The sequence below is a fragment of the Haemaphysalis longicornis genome, unplaced genomic scaffold (assembly GCF_048455015.1).
Source record: "Haemaphysalis longicornis isolate Haplotype H1 unplaced genomic scaffold, Haemaphysalis longicornis Haplotype H1 scaffold_2, whole genome shotgun sequence".
Lineage (NCBI taxonomy): Eukaryota > Metazoa > Arthropoda > Arachnida > Ixodida > Ixodidae > Haemaphysalis > Haemaphysalis longicornis.
This window is the reverse complement of record NW_027526295.1, coordinates 230,447,810-230,471,128: the sequence shown is the minus strand read 5'-3', so window position 1 is coordinate 230,471,128 and position 23,319 is coordinate 230,447,810. Positions and strand designations below refer to the sequence as shown.

General features: G+C 48.3%; 1 protein-coding gene across 6 annotated transcripts in view; it reads left to right on the top strand.

Annotated features, from left to right (window-relative positions):
* Positions 1-23,083, top strand: part of Utx (Utx histone demethylase) — a 105,327-nt gene extending 82,244 nt beyond the window's left edge. For 4 of the 6 annotated variants that reach the window (XM_077699619.1, XM_077699623.1, XM_077699622.1 and 1 more), the window contains 18 exons: positions 173-207; positions 1,020-1,113; positions 1,612-1,837; positions 3,034-3,387; positions 4,844-5,051; positions 5,888-6,007; positions 6,461-6,631; positions 8,185-8,430; positions 8,895-9,116; positions 10,030-10,129; positions 12,313-12,383; positions 13,168-13,302; positions 15,079-15,366; positions 17,827-17,986; positions 18,516-18,822; positions 19,571-19,697; positions 20,719-20,886; positions 21,264-23,083. In XM_077699619.1, the coding sequence (XP_077555745.1) occupies positions 173-207; positions 1,020-1,113; positions 1,612-1,837; positions 3,034-3,387; positions 4,844-5,051; positions 5,888-6,007; positions 6,461-6,631; positions 8,185-8,430; positions 8,895-9,116; positions 10,030-10,129; positions 12,313-12,383; positions 13,168-13,302; positions 15,079-15,366; positions 17,827-17,986; positions 18,516-18,822; positions 19,571-19,697; positions 20,719-20,886; positions 21,264-21,290 (3,059 nt within the window). In that variant the 3' untranslated portion in view covers positions 21,291-23,083. The remainder of the gene's footprint in view (positions 1-172; positions 208-1,019; positions 1,114-1,611; positions 1,838-3,033; positions 3,388-4,843; positions 5,052-5,887; positions 6,008-6,460; positions 6,632-8,184; positions 8,431-8,894; positions 9,117-10,029; positions 10,130-12,312; positions 12,384-13,167; positions 13,303-15,078; positions 15,367-17,826; positions 17,987-18,515; positions 18,823-19,570; positions 19,698-20,718; positions 20,887-21,263) is intronic. The other 2 variants (XM_077699620.1, XM_077699621.1) reach the window with 2 other exon arrangements.
* The last annotated feature ends 236 nt before the right edge of the window (positions 23,084-23,319 follow it).

The window sequence follows — 23,319 nt, the reverse complement described above, 5'->3', positions numbered from 1 at the left end:
TGCTGGGCTGTGAAAGCCAGTGATATGGCTCAACATTTTGGCACACACTTATTACGAAAATAAAAAAATATGCTGTAAACAGTCTGGAGCTGGTGTGTGAGAAGGTTATGAGTTAGACATTTTATCCCTGCGAGAACATCTCATTTAATGCCTTTTTTTTTCTTTCTTGCAGTCCGCTTTCACATCGCTCATGTGCTAGAAGTTCAGGTAAGCCAACGTGTTCACTAAGAAATGGCTGTTCTCTTCTGTACCGTTGTCCCTTGCCCAGAATCGTGTGTATGTCCTGTAGTTTCCAGAGAAAACAAGCCATCTAGCCCAGTAGTTACCTACTTGGAATATGTTGGGGCACCTTCTGGGCTCATGAGATGCATGACATATTTTGATAGTTATTTCTCTCCAGAGCGAAAAGCAGCTTGTGCACTAGCGGTATCGGCTGCTCATGCACACTTTGATGCTTTATGTAAAAGCCAACTATTTGGCTTTTTTTATGCAGGGAAGCCACTGGGGAGGTGGTAAAATTCTGAGAAAAAGTTAACGAATATCCGGGGGGCCAAGTGAGGGGCTCATTCATTGGCAAAGTCGCGCTAGCTGTTGTGTGGGTGTGAGGGAGGCTTTACTACCCAAATAATCCTAGGATGAATTACTTCACACTGCCATCTTCATGCCTGTAAACGGTATTTTTTTTAGCGCAAGGCCATCTTATTACTTCACTGTCAAACCATGGCAGTATAATGGCAGACAAAAAAAAAATATGGGAAAGAAAGGCTACAGTGTTTAAATGAGCTTTTAGCATCCTAATATGCCTTGACAAATGCCAGAGGGATCCAAGAGCCTGAACCATTTATTTCAGTCGTATAAAAGTGAAGGAAGTCAAACTAAACCACAAAAGCACACATTGTGTGGTAGTTGATGCATGCCGGTCTGTATGACTGTACACATGCTCGTAGAAATGCATGAATGATGCCTTCTTTCTTTCTAAGCAGGAGAGCTCACGCATATGCCTGCTGATGTCTGTGCAGGGAAAGTTCAAGGCTGCAAAGGAAGCGTATGAGCAGCTGCTGACCGTGAAAGACTTGAGCCGCACAGTGAGGGCGGAAACACTGAGGCAGCTTGGTGTGTATTGCCTTCGTTACTTGTGAGCCTGCCTGATTGTGTCATCATAAGCCTGCTTGCGCCTGCTGTAGGACAGGGGCATGTCCCATGGTCTTCACACCGCTCCTGCCCCGCAATGCCTGAATCCATTTTTTGTGACCAAATTTTCTGATTTTGTCCCTTCTTCCAGCTAATGGTCTTCCTCTTCTTCTGTTCCAGTCTCTTGGTAGCCTCTGTTGTTGTCCGCACGGCCACTATGTAGTTGTCAGATCTCCGCATTACATGTCCGGCCCATGTTCACTTCTTTTTCTTGATTTTGGCTGGGATGTCTGCTCCCTCGTCAGAGGCCCCCGTTTCCCTTTTTACAAGCGTTAACTCCCATCATCCTTCGTTTCATGGCTCGTTGGGCCAATCAAAGATTTCTTGTGCAGTTATGCTTTAATTCCTCCATCTACGTAGCTGCCTGCCCCTGCTTCTGGTTCACCAAACAGTGGGGGCTCGTGTTATCTGCCGCCGCAGGTTGGATGCACCACACGCTCGAGGCCCTGGGAGAGAAGCCTCAGCGCCAAGCGTACGCCCTCCACTGCCTGCAGAAGTCAATCGAGGCAGACCCCACTAGCGGCCAGTCGCTGTACTTTCTGGGCCGTTGCTTTGCCAGCATTGGGAAGGTGCACGATGCCTTCATCTCGTATCGCAACTCGGTTGACAAGGCGGAGGCCAATGCGGACACCTGGTGCTCAATAGGGTAGGGGCCGAGTTCTGCCATGCGTGGGCTTTTTCTGCATTGGTCAGCATCTGCAGCTCTGCAGCGTGGCTCTTACTGTGGCTTGTTTATCAAGAAGGATCGGTGGAATGCCACTTTCGTTGTTTGTTGGTCGATATTTTAACCTTTATCTTGGGGTGACTTTGCCTAGCCACATAGGTTTTCTTTGTTGGATGGTCGTATTTAAGTGGAATTGACATAGCTGTGTGCGTGCTTCTTCTAGAGCTTTCAAGTTTTTGTAAAGGTGGAGGCCTGACCCTGTCAATAGTTGTGGTCTTCCTTGACTTGCAGTTTGTGAAAGGAGTACTGACACGAAATTTCAAAGCTGAGATAACTATGTAAAAAGCTTCCTTTGTATATGGAGATATGTCCCAAGAAGTCGCAATAGTACCTATTCATTGTAACCTATTTTAAATCAATTTTGATCTTTGTGCGTGCGCAAGAAAGCTCAGAATGGATAATACCCTTTCAGCAGTGGCATCAGCATGATTCGCTAAGTGCCTCGCCATGTGCCTCATTTCAAACTGTTGACGCCAGGGCTCCCATGTTGCAGCGAAGGTGGTGGCAGCTGTTGGCACGCGCTGCTTTGCCTTGTGCATTATGTCACAGTTTTGGGACTGGCATTATGCTGCCGTGGTGCGATGAGAACCGTGACGTCAAGAGTGCCGTCCTGTCATGGTGGCTGCCTCAGCATCCGTGTCATTGAAACCGAAACCGACACGAGTAAATGAAGCTGTAAATAATTATTTGCGCTGCTGCTGACTATCTCGGGCGTTATTCTATGATTACTGAGCTAGTAGGCACTTATAGCAGCACAAAAAAATGTAACCGAAAATTTTTGTGTCAGTACTCCTTTATGCAAGGCTGTGCACTCTAAAGTAAGAGGAAGGCAGGGCCCCCGTTCGTGGTAATTAAGTTGATCGATCTTAATTCTTTTGGCCTACAATGTTAGATGGTGGCCCTATGTGTAGTTAAATCATAGGGGCACTTTTATGTCATGTGGGCATGCGAGAAGCGACAGTTATTGAGGTCAAAGTGCATGTCAGTGTGATTGTTTTAGCAACACTTTTGCTCGAAAGGTAGAGGCCTCATGATGTGGGCACGCGGAGGGAAGGAGAGTGTTCCCGGCCGCCGTGTGGGTGGTGACGGTTGTGTGTGACTTGTCCGCCTGTGTGCAGGGTGCTGTACCAGCAGCAGAGCCAGCCGATGGATGCACTGCAGGCGTACATTTGCGCCGTGCAGTTGGACAAGGCCCACAGCCCCGCGTGGACCAACCTGGGCGTCCTGTACGAGAACTGCAGCCAGCCGCAGGATGCGCTCAAGTGCTACCTCAACGCCATGCACGGCAGCTCCTCCTCCTCCTCCTCTTCTTCTTCCTCCTCCTCTTCGGGGGGGCAGCAGCTGTCCGGCCGGGTCAAGTTCCTGCAGACGCAGCTGAGCGCCGCGCCGCCGGCCAGCGTGCAGAAGCCCCGGCAGCTGCCATGCATTGAGGATGCGTGGAACATACCCATCTCGCAGGAGATGGCATCCAGGTGGGCCCCTTCACAGCTTGTCCAGTGGGTGGTGAAAGATTGCTAGAGGGAAATAGGGGGTGAAACATGGTTGACTTGTTGAGTACTGCACCCATGCACTCAGAATGAAGTTTAGGGAACACGAACCCTCCTTTTCCGAAACCTTGCCAAGTGGCAGGAGGAAAATAGTAGCAGGAGGAAAATACTAAGTAGCATAAAATGTAAACTTTGTGATTTTCATTGTATCCTCCTCCACTCCTATTTGTTGTCTGGGTGATCCAAGACCCACTGGGGGAAAAAAAAAAAGAGACATTTTGTAAGGCTATGTAGTAACTGGAATGCTCTGTATAGAAAATCCTCTGTGAGGAAATGGAGGGTGGGAACAGAAAAAATGGTACACTGTGGGCCACAAATTTTAGGGTTGAAGCACCTTAGGGGCTCGGGCTGTCGGCGTCTCATGTCGTCGTTTAATGTCGTCGTGGTACTAAAACACTGGGGCACTCGTTTTTCAACACCTCGGGCAAAATACATACTAAAAGAACACACTGGGATACTCCTTTTCCAATGCCTCATGCTACTTCTTAGCATACTTCCTAGCTTGCTGCGGCATGTGACACAAAGACAGCTTACGCCCAGTCTTTCTCTCATTTATTTGCTTAAATCTGGTTCAACGCAAAAGAGAGAGAGAGGGCGCCACCGCCTCAGCAAGCGCGCGATTGCTCCTCCCACCGGCGCTTCTCCGGCGCCCAATCAGCACGTGTCGTGTGGCAAGAGAGAGACTTAGGGCCGTATTCTGAGTTCCTCCTCCACTCCATTTGCTCCCTCCACTCGGCTGAGGGGTGGATTCTACAATGCTTATGCATGGGGAAATCGATTTCAAGGATCCCCTCCACTGGATTCTCGAGTGGAGGAAGGATTCAGAATACCAGGGTTAGTCTTTGAATACACTTATACACTGCACGCTTCGCCCCTCCCCAGGTTGCACGTTAGTGGAGGTGGCCCGGGATTTTACTTGAGGTTCCGTGAATACAAAACCATTATATCACTCATCATTTAAATTCCTCGTGCACTTCTTTGGCTGCATAGTGCACCCATGGTTTTTTTTTAAACGTAAGGGTGAGAATTAAAGTTAGCGTGACAGCTCTTCTTTGCAAGCACTACATGTACTTCAGGAAAAAATTCTTCAAGCAGCAGTGATTTGCTTGCACACATAGAGCAACTGTGGATCGCTATATTGTACGCTTTGGTCCTGTTGGGGGCACCTATTGAGCCTGTTACTGCCCAATCTCGCAGTCCCAGTTCGTTTTTGCTTAGCTAGCAGCCCTTTCCCAGAATGTATCCAGCAGCAAGACTGCGGCCTCCATAACAAGCACTTAATTTCCGAGGTGGAACATCGCATCCCATTCGCCCATGCATTTGGGAGGCCCCTGCCCAGCTGTGGTCTCACGTGCCTCCTCCCCTGTGGTCCCCCTGGCAGGCAAAACAGCAACAACCAGCAGAACCGCACAGCTGCGCCCCAGCAGCGCAGCGGTTACCCCGACCAGGCCGATGGCAGCAGCGCCTCCAAGAAGCTCAAGGTGGCCTCGGGCTCTCCCCGGGCAGTCACTCCGGGGGGCGACGCACCCGCGGCTCCTGCTGCCACGGGGCCACCGCCGCCCTACTACCTGACTCAGCAGCAGATGCAGGTGAGGGCGGCTTGTCTAGTCGTAGCACGGCAGGAGTCTTCAGTTACCGGCACTGGTTTAACGTGACCCAACCAAACTAAACATAAGCTTAAACTAACCTAAACTAACCTTAACATAACCCAACCTAACCAAAGTGTAGCTACACTTCTAATGCATCTGCTGGTAAAGGGACTTGAAGTCCAACTTATGTTCAATTGCTGCTGCCTGTAAGTTTTGTGGCAATGTCGATAGGGTGTGAACTCTCTCTGTCATTACATGCTGTGTTCATGTACTCAACAAGGCTGTGGTAAAGCTCTTTGGTACATGGTTAAAAATTTCTTTTTGTAAGCACACTACATATTTAGCATGGCCCCATCCAGAGCATTTGTCCAGAAATACACATGCGCCATCATGCCTTCGCTGCCTTTTGGTACACATCTTCCAGCTCTTATGCACTTAGCCTCCAGCATTTAAGTTCCACATTACGGAGGTGTTCCACCATCTGACCCACCTTGCTCTTGGGAAAGTTGCCCTGATAAGGTCATTCAGAACTAGAAAGGACTAACTGGACATGTCTGGTTGACTGGAAGTGTTCAGCTGACGGAAAGTATATCACCGTCTGGAAGGCTGCACAAAGTGGGTTGCACGAACAGAAGTGCCCGTGCAAATAGAAATGTGATCCCACCTGGTTGATGCTTTCTCGGTCTATCCGTTGTCACACATTCCATTGTGACTTCCAGAGGGGGAGGGACTCCACCAGCAAACATTCTGTTGTAAGGCTGCACCTGCAGCCACCTTTTCTTTTCTTTTTCCACGCTGAAATGTGCTTTGATGAACGAAGTTGTGGTGCATCTCAGGTGCTGGGCTACCTGCAGCAGAACCAGGCAACGCTGAACCCCCAGCAGCGCATGCTGCTTCAGCAGTTGCAGCAGCAGCATCGACTGATGCAGCAGCACAAACAGCAGCTGCTCTTGCAGGTCAGTGCCAGAAGCGGAAAGCCAGGAAAGTCTCTCTTCTCATCTTCGTAGCCGTGGAAAAAAAAAAGAGGCATTCTTTGAGTTCATTCGGTCAGCATGCTATGTCTGATACGCATCTTTTGCTTGTAAAGGCCACTTCTGCAGGAAAAAACTGCCAACTGCAAACATTGATGTTCTTTTCCTTCTTATGTTAATGAGCACTTACGTCCGTTGACTCAATCTGATTCTGCAACGGCCCTCCCACTCAACAGAGAGGAAGAGTCTTCTTTCCTGTCATTCCTGTTGATATCCTCTGCTATAAGAATTCTTCTCGCACACGCCTCCTAACTGCTCCAGTCGCTTCAGCATGTTCACAAATGCGGCTGCATTTAATTCAGCTAGCCAGGTTCCATTTCCGGGTTCCTGGATGTGTGTTACTGACGTCCCTCTCCACCCCTGTCTTTCCTCCCCCAGCGGCAGCAGCAGATGCAACAGCCGGCGGTTGCAACCGGGTTTGCACCGCGACCCTATGGGCCCTCCTATGGGACGGCCCCGCCGACCAGCCAGAGGACGGCCAATGGCTATGCACCTGGCCAGAGCAGCACTTCTGCCACCGTCTACCGCCCCATGCAGCCACAGCCCCAGGTTAGCGCAGGAGGCTGGCCAGCCAGGCTGGAGATCGGCCCACAGTAGGGCAGAATACAGCAAGCATGAGCTCCGCTTTTTTTTTTTTTTTGCACTGTAACCGCACTGCCTTGAAGAAGCACTCATTTGAACAGGCTGAATGCCTCAACACGGTTGCACTGAAGACAACCTGCACTAGAGTGAAGTGTATGTGGGAAGACTGTTCAGAGTAACAAGTGCAAAAAGAGCTGTGCTGATGAGAACACACCACGCTGCTGCAACAGGCAACTATGTATCCTACTTCCAAACAGCAATGTATGTACTATAGAAACACTGCAGTGCATGTCAGACAGTCCCACAATGAGCGCTTGGAAGATGATGGTGTCACTGCACTGCCATTGCTTGCTGTGTCCAGAACCACTGTCATGCAGATAACTGTGGGAAAAAGAAATTGCTGCACACAAACTACAACAAAAAACTTTTCAGCTACTACTGGGAAAAGTAGCGCCCTTATGAACCACCGGGCCTCGATAAAATTCAGTGAGGCTTGTGAGGTCATTTTGCTTTACAGTATTAAGTGGCGGCCATTAAGGTGGGTGGACACAAACTGCATTACTGCACAGCAAGGATCACTGATTACGAGCAACTCAAGGAAAGACACAGGGATGCACATCAGTGGACGCACAATAGTGGAGCACACGGACGCAAACTATGCACTTTGAAGCTGTACTACAGTGCAAGTATAGTAGCTGCACTGTACTTCCATGGGCATAAGTGAATAAAAAGTAGAGCAAGATAACATGCAAGAGGTCAGTGCAAGTCGACGCACTCTGGTGAGGAAAGAAAGGCATCTGTCAGAAGAACTAAATATACTTGCCTCTGGAAATGGCCAGCACCTACACATCTCGTCTAGGAGGCACTGCACTGGAATAAAATCTTGCTTTTTTCTATTTCAATGTGCTCTCAGCTTATGTACGCAGACGTGTTTAGTGGCTGCATTTTTACCCCATTTATGCTGCTGCTTTCCATCTTAACAGTCGCTCCCGGAGTTCAATTTTGTTTTTCAATAATCGTTCCCTCCATTGTTTTGAGTTTGAGTGGCATCTGAGTTAGGATGGTGAAAATGTCGGAGTTGGTGTAGCACTCTGGCGGGAGTACAGTGGGGTCTGTAATTTTACATTACAGCAATCCTTAGTGTAGACAAGGCCCAGTCCTCTAGAAAAGTTGCCCACCCATTTCTGTGGTTTCCAGCTTGTTTCCGCTGCAGTCAGGTCAGGACCCAGGTATTGCTCTCACACTTATGCCTACCATCCACGTTTGTTCAAGCCGCTGCGATGATTCAGTTACGCCGTGGGTCCGAGCGTGTGGCCTAGTGCTCAACTCCTGGCTGTAGTAGCAGTTTTTCAGACGGAAGTTGAGACTGAGAACACCCCTGTGCGAGTGAGATTTTGGTGCTTGAGAATAAATCTCAAGTGGTCTAACGTAGTCTGACGCCACCATTTGACTTTTGAAGCGTACTCAAAGGTGTTTGTCCAATGCGTCACTGTGGGTGGTGGCTGCTGTTGTTACCGCAGGGCGGTGTTCGTCCACCCCCCGTGGCACCCCTGAGCGACCAGGACCTTCAGCTGCTGCTGTCGCAGAGCAAGGAGGCCGCCTCGAGCCTGGCCGAGGACCTCCTGGCCCAACTGGCAGGCCCCGACCTGCTGGGCCTGCCCAAGTCGTCGGCTGAGGCGGGCCCGCTCGCGGCCCAGGCATCGTCCTCCTCTGACGATGCCGCAGTGCCCAAGAGCAGCGCTGAGGACACCAAGGACAGCTTCAAGGTACCACTACTGTGGGCACGATTATTGACCCCTAAGATCAGTTGGTAGATTGAAGTGAATTTATGGGAACGTGCAAAGGAAAGAAAAAAAAAATTTCAAATCGAATGCAGTTGAATAAAGTTTGTCAAGTGTAATCTAGGTTTTTGTGCTATGAGCATGTAGTGAATGCCCACATTTTTTGATGGCATGTGCCCTTACACTTCACGCCCTTCCCCCTCTCTGCACCCCTCCCCTCAGAGCAAACGAATGATTAGGTGCTTTCACTCCCCTGCACAACTGCACGAGGTGCTGGCCTGACCTTGGCTGAGCTTGAAGGTCAGATTTATGCTACGAGGCATTTTTTGATTACCTGGGGTAATAGAGCTTTCGCTCTAAGAAGCAAGGCAATAATCCTACACAAGGGGAAAGTACCTAACCGCATTAGCAGTGTGCTCGAGTGGACTTCCTTCTGTGCCTTCTGGCAGAGTGGCCTGGCGGAGCGGCTGCTGCCGGGGCAGGCGCGGCCGGGCCTGTCGATCGCCATGTCGGCAGCCCAGATCCTGGAAGGGTGCGCCGACGTGGCCCGGCAGGGAGGCGCCTTCCCGCTGAGCCTGCTCTCAGACGACCCGACGCCGCCGCGACCCCCGGACCCGCCATCCCCGCCGCCCACCAAGGAGCAGCTGCTACCCCAGACGCCCAGCGTCTTTGTGAGCCACACTCCTTGGCCCTCTTTATTCTTTTCTGCCTGTGCAGAATAGCCTTGAGTAGTCCAGAATTGCACTTGCAGTGGAAATTCTTTGGGAAAAAAGTACGGGGCTACTCTGGGGAAGTTATGGGCAGTCCAAATCAGCATGTCAAAGAAACTTGAATTTTCTCTGTACGAGCTGTACAGTTTATTTGGCAAAGTTTTTCAAGCTGGAATTGTTGTGGAGAGGAGATTCTTTTTGAACACTGCAAGAAAAGGAGAGGGGGTGCGCAAAACTCAAGACCTAGAAGACGTGCACACCACCTGTGTGCACCATTGGATGCCCCGCATTGAGGAAATACGCTTTGTTGCAGAATTTGTTTCCTGGTGCAGTTAAACCCCAGAGAGTTTGTTTTGAACTCAATCTTTCATGGCATCATAGTGAATGCGCATCTTACTGTGTGCAAAGTATGAAGCAGCAAATTCCCAGAAGCAGGTAGGAGAATCCTGGTCTGATTACGTACGAGCTGTCAAGTTGACTATTCTTTTCAGCACGAACAAATGTTGAAGTGCCCACAGAGACTATTCACAGGGACAGCAGTGATGACAGGACTGTCTAAAGAAGGCGATCAGCTGTAAAAACAAACATTTCATTGGAAGCTTGTTTGTCATGATAGTGTTTCATTTGATAACATTTTAGGCTTATCATACAACTTATTTCAGAGATGTCTCTCGTTGAAGCAGAACCCTGGAAAGGCCAAAGAAGCTTTCATAGTCACTCCCACTTCTTCTTTGGGGAGGGGGGCTGTACAACATGAAAGTGGTTGGCAGTGCCATGGAGGAGTCTATCACTTTGCCATCAAGTGCAGTGTGATGTTTTACCCGTGGTGGGTAGTGGCTGAGGAATTCCCGTCTGCCTGTGTGTCTGTGTGCAGCTGGAAAACAAGAAGCAGGCCTTCTCGCCGCAGCTGCAAGAGTTCTGCGTGGCGCACCCCATTGCAGTGATCCGGAACATGGCCAATGTCCTCAAGCTGGGTAAGCAGCTGGAACGCGTACACCTACCTTTCAGGCAGACTGAGAAGAAAGAGTCTGCACCCATGGGGCATTCGTAGGGCCCAACCCCACAGCCTTCCCCATTGGTGCTGGTCTCTCTTGGCTAGGGGTGGAGGTCGCCCTGATTGCGGCAGTAGGAACTCGGTCAATGCAGCGCCAGTTGTGCTGCCAGCATGCTGCCGCCAAGCAACCAGTTGCCACTTGCGGTACAGGGGAGCGGTGTAAGCTGAACGGTACCATTAGACCAGTAGTTAATCTCGGTTTTGTTTAAGGAGCTCTGAGATTTTACCGTAAAGTTGTGAAAGAACGCCCACCCAAAGTACAGAGATACCAAGTGAAAAATACGGGATGGGCAATCTTTCAGCTCAGGTGCGAAAAACTATAAACAAGTGGCCGCACCGCCAACCTAAACTGTGGAGATATCAAGAAGACATGCCAAATGGGTGAACCTCCAGCTCAAGTGTGGAAAGGGTAAATAAGTGACCGCATCAACACATGAATAGATGATTTAGGTTTATTTTGTTCATGTGAATTGAATATTTAAACCCTAACGGGGAGTGGGCCATGTTTAGAGCCCCTTACTTTTTGCGGTGGAACATTTCAAATTCTGCGATTCTAGATAGGGGAATCTGCAAAATTCCGCGACAACATTGAAACGGCATAAGGTACATGTAGCAGTTCATTTATTACGTAGACGCATCAGACTCCTTACATGCTAGATTTTATTTACAACTGAAGAAAGCTGTTGTGGCTGAGCATCTGGTGATGCTTTGTGCTTTCTTCACCAAGAGAATAGCACGATGTCACCATAGCGACTGAACGACTTTTCTCTGTCAACAGAGTTGATTGGCACCAACAGGTATTTAAGGGCAATGGAAGAAAGTGTTGGACTCAGGTGTTCCATCCTAGCCCAGAAAGCCAGGACATCAAAATCTCCACCTGGCTTTTCCTGTTTAGAAAGAAATGGTGCTAAGTCCCTGTCACTAGACTTGAGGTCTTGGGCAGACTTCAGGTACACTTGCCATTTAGCAGCTAGGGCTATAAATCCAGGAACGGCCCCAAACTCTGATTTCTACTCTGAGAGACACCCAACTTGCTGGAAATCCAAGCACCTCACACTCTTGAACTTCCAAGTGTAAGAGTTCTCCAAGTATACTAGCGCCTTGCTAGCCGCTTTTCTCATTGCACCCTTCATTTGTTTTTATAATCTGACAGGCCTTGTCGTGTGCAATGTTCTCTTTCTGTGGCTGTGGCTAAGCCCCTTGATTCGGGTGGAGGCTGCACCAACTAGACACTTTTATTATTTGATAAGGTAGGAATACGCAGATGCAAATTAAAATTTTCAACAGTAAAAACGTTGCAGACAATTAATAGAAACCATTTTGCTATTACTAATAGAAAATACCACTTTTCCGCCACATTTCACCGAATATATCGTTTTGGGGACGACACTTTTGACGGTGTTTTTATTATTATTTTTTTAATTCCACAAAAACACTTCAATTCCGCGATTTTTCGCAGAATTGCGGAATCGCGGAAAGCTAGGGGCTCTAGCCATGTTTCAGGGGTGGGCATTCGCTAACAGTTAAACTTGAATGTAAAGCCTTTTGTTTTCTATTTCTTGCTAGCTATAGAAGTGATAATCTTTTTGGAGCTGTTTAGAAGTTTGTTCTGCTCCTATGTGCGTGTTAGCAATTCCTTTTTATCCAGTTACTGGTTTCCGGTAAGCAGCATGTTAGCTTTTTTAAGCATTTTAATTTTTATCGGTGCGTAATGAGTCTGCTGGTTTTCAGCCTGTTAATTTAAGTCAGAATAATTTGCTGATTTTTAGAAACTGCTGATTTGATTTAGATTTGCTGATTTAGAATAGAAACCCACTGTAAATTGCTACCAATAAGCAAAACCTGGTTTATACAGTATTAGCTTAATGTGGAGTAACATATTGGTAGAGCTTGCATTGTCTGGCCTTACATTATTCAGGTATTTTTCTGCGTGTGTGCGTGCATGTGTGGTGAGTTGACATTTGACATTTAGAGGAAATTAGGCTAGGCCACAGGGAGGAATTATGTCCTTCATTTAATGCTGCTTGACATATTCTCGAGCAAGAGAATCACTTTAGTGGTTTTGTCTTCTTTCCCCCCCCCCCCTCCCCCCCCCTCCATCAGATCTTGGCCTCTTCTCTACCAAAACACTGGTGGAAGCCAATCCAGACCATACGATAGAGGTTCGCACACAAGTAAGTAGTTCCAGCTGCTTTTGTTTCGAGACTAGTACTTAATAAGCATATGTTTGGTGCATGCCATTCAGTTCATGAGGTCATTAAGCTTTGCCTTGCATAAATAGTGACCTTGCGCTGAATTTGCTAATTTTAATCTTGTGATTAGGTAGCTTGCTTCATGTTAAACAGGGCTAGATATAAAGTATTTCATCTCGCGCTCACCTTGTTTGTATGTTGCAGTACAAGTGCTCTGTGTTTTGGATGGCATTCTTCTGTTTTATGTTTGGGTGGTTTTTTTTCTTGTGCCATCTCGCTAGCAATATGAAAAAAGTTTTGCTTTACATATTTTTTCAAAAAGAAGAGATGAAACTTTTCTTTTTGACAAAGGTCTTGAAAACTTACTTTAGCTTACGCTTATGTAGCTTACTTCAATACTGCCTAAAGAAAGTCAATTTAAGTGCACTAACCTTATAGAAATGTCAAGGGCATGTACCAGCTTACTGAACACATGCTCGAGGAGCAAAGAGAAGGGAGGAATTATGACAGCTGCAGGAAATGAGCCTAGGATAAAATACGGAAGTAAGCGACCCCTTTTAAACATCGTTGCACTTCACCACTCTTGAAATCGTGTAATTGTCTTACTGGTGTGGGGTCAACAATTTTTCACAATTTTTCACAAGGGGGTCCTCTGCATAGCCCAACTTTCTTTTTTTTAAGCTGCTTATAAAGCTGCGAAGGAGAGTGTAGAAGAATGCACACAGTTGTCCAAGCTCGTGATGTGGTTTTCGTTGTTCTTGTGCAGCTGATGCAGTCGCCGGATGAGAATTGGGATGCCGAGCGGCGGAACATGGTGTGGCGCTGCGAGAGCCACCGGTCACACACGAGCATTGCGCGCTACGCCCAGTACCAGGCCGCTTCCTTCCAGGAGTCCCTCAAGGTGGGCACTGTGGGGGCGCAATTCTGTCGATGAACAAGTGGGCTTCAGCCTGCAAGTCCTCAGCTTTTATGATCATCCCAGTGCAAAGGAGAGACTCAGCTGTATTGGCACCATTGAAGCAGCGGGAATAACCCAGCTTAAAGGCCAACTGCACTCAAAATTTCAACCGCTTGAAAACCCTATTTCCGTATATGTTCTGCTTAAAAAGAAAGCAACATGCAAAATGCAACAGCTGAAAAACGCACGTGGACGATCGGCGATTTTGAAACCGAAACCAAGGAGAGCACGGCCATTGCAGTGACGTTGCAGCGGTCCTGCGAGCGGCCGGACAGTCTGCAGCTCGGGAGAAAGTCTGTGCGCAAGCTCTACGCGCGCACGGAGCAGCGAATGGGTGAAGCGTGCGCAGCAGAGCTTGACCGGTTCTCCAGCTGCGTGGCTGGTCAGAGGAAGAAGCCCCCGTCGGCTGGAATGTCACAGGCGCGTCATGGCTGTTTACACGATCCGCCGGCAGGTGCAGCGTGGTCTGCGGTGGAGCTTTTTAAAACGCTTCTGACTGATTAACGCAGCGTTTCACGGGGCTACCACTTGTGTCCCAGCTGATTTGGGGGTACTTACTATGCATTAAAAATAAATCTGGTCGAGGTGAAATTTGAGTGCAGTTGGCCTTTAATTCCCTCTGGATGTGCGTCCAGAGATCGGCTGGCACTGGCAACTTTGAGGGTCATGGCCGTACATGTACGGCATCGGCAAACAATTTCAAAATGGTCACTGACGTACGTGTACGGCATTGCTTGTATCTTTAAAAAGCGCACCTTTTTCACCAATTTCTCTTGCTTGGCATGTGCTGCCACACTTCGGAAATAGGTCAAATTTTTTTCTTGCGCCGATGGCTCTTCTTTTTATTTTTTTAAGATTTACTTCAGCGGCGCACCGGCTATCGCTTGTGCATCCGCTAACAAGGGGGCACGCTGGGTATCGCCCACCGGGCGCCGGGGCGCCTCTCGCTTCTTGCGCCTGCCACAGACCAAGGTCGCCTGTGAAACTGATGAGGCTCTTTTCTCCTGTTTTTTTTTTTTTTTTTTTTTTTTTTTTTTTGTATTTTATGGGCGGTGCGCCGTCTATCGCTTCCGCATCCGGATGCAGCGGCTGGTTTTGGTATTGTCCTCCGGACACTTTTCACTTTTTCCGCCCGCGAAACTGATGTCTATCTGATTTTGATTCACTCAAAAGGTGCCGGCTTGTTAGTCTCTCGTTTTTATTAAGAATTTTTCTTGTGTTACTCATGAATAAACCACATATATGTAACAACATAAACGATTTTTTTGTCACTGTATGGTCACTCTAAATAATTACGATAATTTTTTCTCGAAATAGATTCATCCGAAGAATTTAAATCGGCAATAAAAAAATCGAACCTGGAGGGGGCAGGGGGGGAGAGGGGGGTCACATTTGGCGAAAAAATTCAACCCTCAAAGGGTTAACAAGAGCACAACTGTGAATTTGCTGGTCCACTTATGGCAGTTGGAGTTAGAACCTCTGGTTTGAGTATTTGAGGAATGGTTTGGCCTAAAATGCGTATGGTAACATAGTGCACTCGAATTGTTTAGACCACCCTTTGCACCTTGATTGGAATAAGTGTCTTACACAAGTGCTTGTGCATTCTGGCCTTGTTAAAAGCAGGAGAAGTTGATTTTACTCAACTTAGTTGCATAAAGAACAGTGTCTAAAAGAGTGTGTGACGGGTGGCACCATCATGGTTGAACCTTGCTGCCGCAGGAGGAGCAGGAGAAGGCGCAGGGCGGTGTCCAGCGGGAGTCTGACAGCGACTCCAACTCGTCGCTGCCCCGGGGGGCGTCGGGAGGCAAACGGTGGCGCAAGAGCGCCCACTTCAAGACCATCAAGTTCGGCACCAACGTGGACCTCTCGGACGAGCGAAAGTGGCGCCCCCAGCTCCAGGAGCTCACCAAGCTGCCCGCCTTTGCCCGCGTCGTCTCGGCCGGCAACATGCTCAGCCACGTCGGCCACACCATCCTGGGCATGAACACTGTGCAGCTGTACATGAAGGTGAGGAATGACGGGGCTCTGAGGGAGGGCTGCAGAAGATGTGACTCCCTCTGAGTGTCTCTCGAAAAAGAGCCGCTAAGCAAAGTCACTGGAAGTCATAAAATGTTACCTGCCTGCCTGTTACTTCAAGAGCATCTGCTTGAAATTTCTACAGCGAGGTTGTTTTGTGCTCGGTTTTTACCAAAAATTGCGTGCATCTATTGGGTTGCATCCGCAAAGAATGGCGTGAGCTTGCTCCAGAGCTAATGTAAAATGCGCTGTAGGGCTCGATCTAGTTTATTTATTCTATTTTATTTTTACGTACTGCAGCCCAATCGGGCTACAGTATCGCAGGAGTGGGTATATACATTGAAAGCAAAAACACTTTTCTGCACTGGCCAACACAGACAATTCACAACACAATCAAATTCACCGAAGTTTCAAGAACATTAGACACAGCAAGTAATACAGTCGAATCCCGCTACAACGAAATTGACGGGACGTGCGAAAAATTTCGTTGAAGCGAAAATTCGTTGAGGCGAAATCTGCCCCAACACACCACGGAAAGGCCAGAAAAATAGCCCCGTGCGTTTCCGCAACATTGGCAGCATAATACAATGTTTAGAAAAAGGAGTGACGCGCAATAACTCATGTTTATTCGGATAACAAACATACCAATGGTTATCTGTTTTTTCACCACCCAAAGAACGCGTTACGGAGGGGGGTGAAGATATGCAGGCGCAAAACGTATCGCTGTACAACAAGGCGTGTCCACCGAGCTGATTACTTGCAGATAGCTGCTAGGCCGTGGGAAGCCCCCCTCTCGCTTGTGGCACGAGCAGTGCCGTTATCTTATCCTCTGACAGGGCACGGCAGCTACTGACCTTGGCAGGCAAGACGCGCGCGCTTGCATTTAACAGGACCGCGCGCTCGCGACTAAGATAGGATGACTAGGCTTCAAGACCAAACGCGCAAACATGATCTTCACTCTTGGCTATGAAGAATGGTAGAAGGAAAACGGCAAGGACAGCTGCTCACAATGCATACATGACGGCACCGCGCCAGCAGCGGACCACATTCATGCAATTTCAACTGGATACGGATTGGCTGTAGCTCTGGCTCCGCCTTGGCGAACCGGGCCTGCGCCTCGTGTAAAGACGGCCAGCCACATCGTTATCACCATCAAGCAATGGCGTGCGCCTATGAGTTATTTTTTTTTTTGTTTTGGGTGGCGGTGTGGTCGCAACGCGCATTTTCGGTGAAACTAAGCGTCCTGAATGTATAAAAAGTTACAGATAGCTGGCGCTATGCTTATTTTATTGTCAAATAATTGTTCAAACCCAGCCCAAATCATCGAAAATTTCGTTGAAGCGAAAGCAAGCCTGACAAATGGTTCGTTGTGGCGAGGACTTCGTTGCATTGACTTCTATGGCTAGCTGACGGAGAATTGGAAATATTTCGTTGAAGCGGAAATTTCGTTGAAGCGGCGTTCGTTGTAGCGGGGTTCGACTGTAGATGCGACAAACACTGAATCGAACTATACAAAAATTCATACAACACAAGTTAATTATACGAAAATTCTTCTAGGGGCAATGACCTATTTTACCAGTTAGTAAATTCCAGGGGAAGAAGCTGTACTTAAATAGATTAGTTAGTGGCTGAATGGTACAAGGCTAGGTTTGTGGCTATTTTTAGTAGACTTCAGCTTATCAGGAGTCAAATAGTTGTTCTATAAATAGTAGCGTGGAGTGTTCCTGATATGCATACGGTGAAAAGCTCCAATTGAAACGGCGATAAATGAAACCAATTCCTTTCTTCTGAACTGATTTAGCATAATAAAATCATACTGAAATGGTCTGCTAAGATGACTTCAACACTCTGCCGAGTTTCATTTATTTGTCTTAATTAGTTCACGGGGAAGGTTTTAAACGTTCTGTCTGCTGTTAATGCATGGCTATCTACTGAGGGAGTATGGTTACAAGAAATGGCTGCTGCTCTTGTTTTATCAAAACTGTCGCGAAACAAATTATATTAGAATTAATTTTGCAATAATTATGAGGAAGGTTTGTGTATGTGTATTTTTTCAATCAATATAGTAAGTCAGCATACACAACTCAATATGGTTATTCACCAATACAGCTTCGCTGGTCTTCCCATTTTCACAGTAGTAGTGCAAGGGCTGTAATTTTTTTAAAAGCAGCTTAATTGCTCAAAGGTGTCGACTGAGTGCAAGTGTTTGCGGTACTACTCCAACTTTCCTGTGTAGTTACAGTAAAACATCTTTACAAGAGACACTTTTACAAGAGACACTTGAATGAAAGCGGTTTGGTTGGTTTTCCTATGTTCGCCATGTCATCAACATTGCATACAAGAGACCTTGGTTACAAGAGACACGTATAACGAGGTTTTGCTTTAATTAGGAAGCTTGGGTAAAAAACAGCGGGTGGAAGATGACGTGCTCCCTCCGTTCCCCTCGCCCAGGTCCCTGGCAGCCGCACCCCTGGCCACCAGGAGAACAACAACTTCTGCTCGGTCAACATCAACATTGGGCCCGGGGACTGCGAGTGGTTCGCCACGCCGGAAGAGTACTGGGGCGTCATCCACGGCCTCTGCGAACGGAACAACATCAACTACCTGCATGGTGCGGATTGCTCTTTTCTCTCGCTGGATACCTCTCTGTGCGAGAGTATCGAAGCACTTGAAAGCATTTTAAAAGGGGATTCTGTGGGGTGCAAACATCAAGTGTACGAAGTAAAATCACTTACTCAAATGCTTCCGTCGCATGTCTATTCGACCATTGTAAATATCAATATGCTTGTAAAGTAGCGTTCCTAGCATCCCAAGATTTTAGACGGCTGGTAGGGGAGGGCAAAACACGCGGGCTGCTACAGTGTTCCATGTTACATTTTTATTGAACTACTCGAATGCAAAACACGCCTAAGGCAGTTGCAACGATTGCAAGAAAGATGGTTTGCCAGGTGTGTAGAACTTCCATGCTTTTTCTTTCGTTGATTGCAGTAGCTTGCTGGTTAGCCCTTCCACTTGTCCATTTCTTAAGTGCTTAGGCTTATGTGTTTCATAAGGTCTGGCAATGAGCACAGCTAGCCTGCCGACGTCGACCTTCGCACATGCCCGGCTCTTGAAGAGTGGCCTCGTTGTTGTCGTTGCAGGGTCGTGGTGGCCCCTGATGGAGGACCTGATGGCGGCGCGCATCCCGGTGTACCGGTTCCTGCAGCGTCCTGGCGACCTGGTGTGGGTGAACGCAGGCACGGTGCACTGGGTGCAGGCGGTGGGCTGGTGCAACAACATAGCCTGGAACGTGGGGCCCCTCAACGGCACCCAGTTCCGGCTCGGCCTGGAGCGCTACGAGTGGAACAAGCTGCAGGCCTTCAAGTCCATCGTGCCCATGGTGCACCTCTCCTGGAACCTGGCACGAAACCTCAAGGTCTCCGAGCCACAGCTCTTCGAGCTCATCAAGTGGGTGCCCTGCCTCTCTCTGCTGTCGCTCTTTGTTCCCTTCTGATTGGCACCGTCTTCTTTTTCGTCACCCCTGCCGTAGGCATTGAGCAAATTGTAGACCTATGAATCATTTCTGTACACTGAGGTTTTGATGCTTTTGCAGAATCACTGATTTGTAAATACAGCAGCTCCATAAGCGTTCAGTTAGGCATTGAGTAAATTGTATATCTGTAAATCATCTCTTTACACTGAGGTTTCGATGCTTTCACAGAATCACTGATTGTAAATACAGCAGCTGCATAAGCATTGAGTTGTGTATATAGAGCACCTCTTCAAATAGAACTCTTGATATGAATAAAACCTGTGGTGGTGTCATTTACCGAAGTTCTGTTATATTTGTCTTGGTTGCTGTCGTTGCGGCCTTTGTGGAAAAGTGGAACCATAGCTGGCCATAAGGAGGGATACTTTTCTAAATTTCCCTTTCTCCTCCCTCTTATTAAATCTTGCAACAAACGAAACTAAGGCTTCTGCCTTTAACAAAATACATCACCGCAATCATTTTGCTTCAGTGCAAAAAAAGGGGGGGGGGGGGGGTGAGCGCAGCGCATATGACGATGCGCTGTCATCTTTTCAAGTTCTGGGATTTGGCGCCGCAGAGGCTCTTCCGCAAATACTGACTAGCTCTCTGTGATCAGCGGTCTTTTGTCAGTGCTGTGTTCTGGCTTTGGGTGGAGTTGAGTGATCGCGCTGCCAACCCTGGTTGCAGGTACTGCCTCCTAAGGACCCTGAGGCATTGCCAGATTGTGGTGGAGTTTGTCAAGGGCCTCGGCAAGGAGATCCGCTGGCATGGAAGGGCCAAGAACGAGATTGCCCATTACTGCACAAACTGCGAGGTGAGCCCCCTTCTCTTGCACACGCACACGCACTGTCGCCGCCGTACAGTTGTATTGCTCAACTATTTTGCACTTGTGTGCTGTGCGAGAGCATGATGCCTTGCCCATGTTTATTTGCTGCGGAATTGTTTTTTTGCTTTGTCCTCCATCACTCGCGGTCAGTTCATCATTGAAGAAACTTCTTTTTAACATAGCCAAGTTTTTGATGGTGAACGAATGGCAAAAGAAGCTATGCTTCACAAGATTTACTCTTTGCTCGGGAGCGGTACCTAGTGTAAAAAATCACATTAAAAAAAAAAGGGTAATTATTGTTAGTCCAGGTAAAGCAGACAGATGCATTGTATTCACTCGAGACTGGAACAAAATGCTCAGACTTTTGCAGAGCTAATAAGCAGCATGACACAGCAACAACCTTCCTGGACTTTTGCAAGTATGCGCAGACGATTCATTCTGCCAATGTCTTCGCCTTTTCTTCTGTTCACACGACCTGCCGGAGTGGCTCAGTGGCCAAGACGTTGCTCTGCTGAGCGCGAGGATGCAGGTTCGATTCCCGGCCGCGGTGGCTGCTTTTCTGATGGAGGCGAAAAGCAGAAACGCCCCTGTGTACGAGATTTCAGTGCATGTTAAAGATCCCCTTCAAGTGGTCAAAATTAATCCAGAGCCCTCCACTATGGCACGCCTCATTGCCTGTGCTGCGTTTGCATGTTAAACCCTACAGTCAAATTAATCTTCTGTGCACACACACAGTAGTCCACAGTGACTATGCAAAAGGGTGTGGTGCTGCACTATTTCACCAGAATGAACAAGACAAACTGCAGAGGCACATACAGTTCAACACATGATCTTGGCATTGTCAACTTAATTAAGAAAAACTTAGTGCTAATCGCTCTGCCATAGTGGCATTGGTGTGTAGTACCATTGCAGGGCACATGACCATTGATTTCTGTGGTGCCGTCATTTGGCACCAGCACCAGCATGGTGCTTTCAGGCATAGTAATAGCGCTTGGGGCACGCATTGCAGGTGGAGGTGTTCAACATCCTTCTGGTCAAGGAGGTGGACAAGAAGCATGTGGTCCACTGCCTTGACTGCAGCCGCCGCCTCAGCCCACGCCTGGACGGGTTCGTTGTGCTTGAAGAGTACTCCGTCGAGGACCTCATGGACGTCTACGACAACTTCTCCCTGCAACCCGTACGTATGCCAGCCCCTGTCCCCTTTCTTGCGTGCTGTGCTCTAGGGAGGAGATCTCTTTGGGAGTCCCCAAGTCAACTACCCTTTCAACGAAACTTGATCATGCCAGGAAGGTTGCCTTGGTAGCACTCCTGGACTATCCAGTGAGCACTTGCAATGCCCAAGCGAGGAGCGCCTTTTTCATCCAGGATTGCATATCATATTGGTTTAGCTGAATTGGCATTGGATCATTTTTGCTGGGTCTTTTTTCCGGGGAAAAAAAGGGGACCTTCTCCAATTTACACGATAATTGTGGTTTTAGCTCCTTGGAGAGCTAAATGATCGTTCTTCTCGGCTGACCAATCTTGTTGTGTTCCTTCCCCCCGTCCTTCACCCAGGCACAAGCGCCATCGAGCTCATCATGACAGTCGGCTGAGAGCCCGTGTACCATACCTCGACTGCTGGAACAGTCACCCAGTCAGCCAGCCACCCACTGGGGGGAGCAGCTGGCCTGAAGGAGGAGACGGCCTCCCCCCCCATCCTCTTGTGGATCCCCCACCATGCCTCAGTGGCAGCCTGGCTGCACGTGTACATAGCAGGCGCCCAGCATCAGGACAGTGACTTGGCGGTGTGTGTGTGGGGGAAGGGGGGATGGGAATGGACAAGTGCTGCCGACCATGCAGAAGCAGCGGACATTTTGTTTTTCTGCATACTTAGGTTTCTTTTGTGGGGGCGAGAGGGGGGGCCTTGTTTTGTGTTACTTCGTTTTGTTTTCTCACGAAGCATGCATTGAGCGGACAGGAGGCGACGTTCTGAAACCAGTGAAGAGGAAAGAAGGGTGAAGAACTGGCTTTGCTGTGGAAGAAGAGTACCCGAGTGTAGCGTTTAGTGTGGTTAACATGTACCCCTTTTCGAAGGCACATGCACGAGTTGGCATATGGCACTAGCGTCGTCTGCTTGAGTGCCAGCGCTGGCTTTGCTAGTGTAGGCAGCGGCAGAGGAGTGTACGATTCCTGCAGTATACATATACATGTGTATATACATAGGCATTGTGGTCCCTGATCCCCGAGGGAGCAGGGACTTGCTTGGCTGGCTGCGTTGGCAGTGCCGTCTCTAAGTCCCCAGAAAGAGCACAATGTAGCAAGGTTCAGGATGTAGTGAGCTTGTTGGTTGCCTGTTTTGTGTACACCTGGTCACTTCTGGCGTGGAGTACCAAGCATGCTCGACTGAGGGCTGCGCTCGCATGGCTCGTTCAAAAGCTCGTCTGAAAGCACGAAGCCTGAAATGGCATTCGGGGATATATTCAATGTATTACATTGCCACGTATCATTGGGCTATCAACTGGCAGGGTTTTGCTGGACCAGGGCGGATTGGATAGTTATGCTTTGAGAATTTAGCCAGTGAACGCCAAACCTGTAGGAAATTTTGACACGGAGTTCAGCCCTTATGCGAGCATGCACGGTTTATGGTTGCAGCAGCTCTGTGCATGCTCCTTATCTATGAACATCTGTTAGGAACACTGCCATCCTTTTCCTTGATTGTTCTCTGGAACACTGCCACTTATCATCATTGGAGGTGCGAAGCACGTTTTGCTGATACTGTGCATAGTGTGATAGCCACCCATGCTTGATAACAATCCTTTCTACCATTTGCTGCGCCACTGCGGCCAAATTTTGGATGGTCTGGCTATGCGAGACTGCACACGCTTTCGGAACAGCGTTTTCGCGAGACATTGGACGGGACCGATTTAATTGTGGTACACACGCACCAGAATGGGTGCACTGCCACTGAATGCAAGCTCTGCTGACTTGAGCCACAGTAGCGTTGCTTTCTAAGCAACTGCTCGTTTAGAAATGGTATCATTACAACAGGCATTGACACTGTGTGGCGCAGTTCATTAACTTCACTGCCGGACATCACCAGGCATATGACAGTGGGCTGTGAAGGCAAAAGGAAGATCGCTGCGTTGCGAGGCGAATGGGGATTTATTTGCTCACGGAAATTGTGCATCGAGGCAAGGCCAAACCCTCTCAAAGGCATTATGATGTCCCATGATCTCACTTCATGCGTCAACATGTATTTATACACACAAACTTTGTAATAGAAAGCAGCCCTTGTTTTCCACCATTGCCTGCCCCTGCCTCTGTTTTTGTGTAATTTATGTCATGTCTTTGCATTTAAAGACAAAGTTTATGTTTATTAAAAAACGAACACCCGCGTTGTTGTGCCTTTTTTGTCAGCGGCCTAGTGCTGCAAGGGCTGCCCAGGACTCGCCCACTTGGCTGCAGGGGTTGCAAATGCTCGGGAAATAACGCGTGGCACACATAGTGGGTGCACAAGGTGCAGTGTGTGATCTATTTCACTGCCCTGCAAAGAAAGCCCTGTGCTTTTTAAGTGGGGACAATGTGGCTCTTAAAACAGCTTCCTTTATTTGTTAAGTAAACTCTGTGAAAC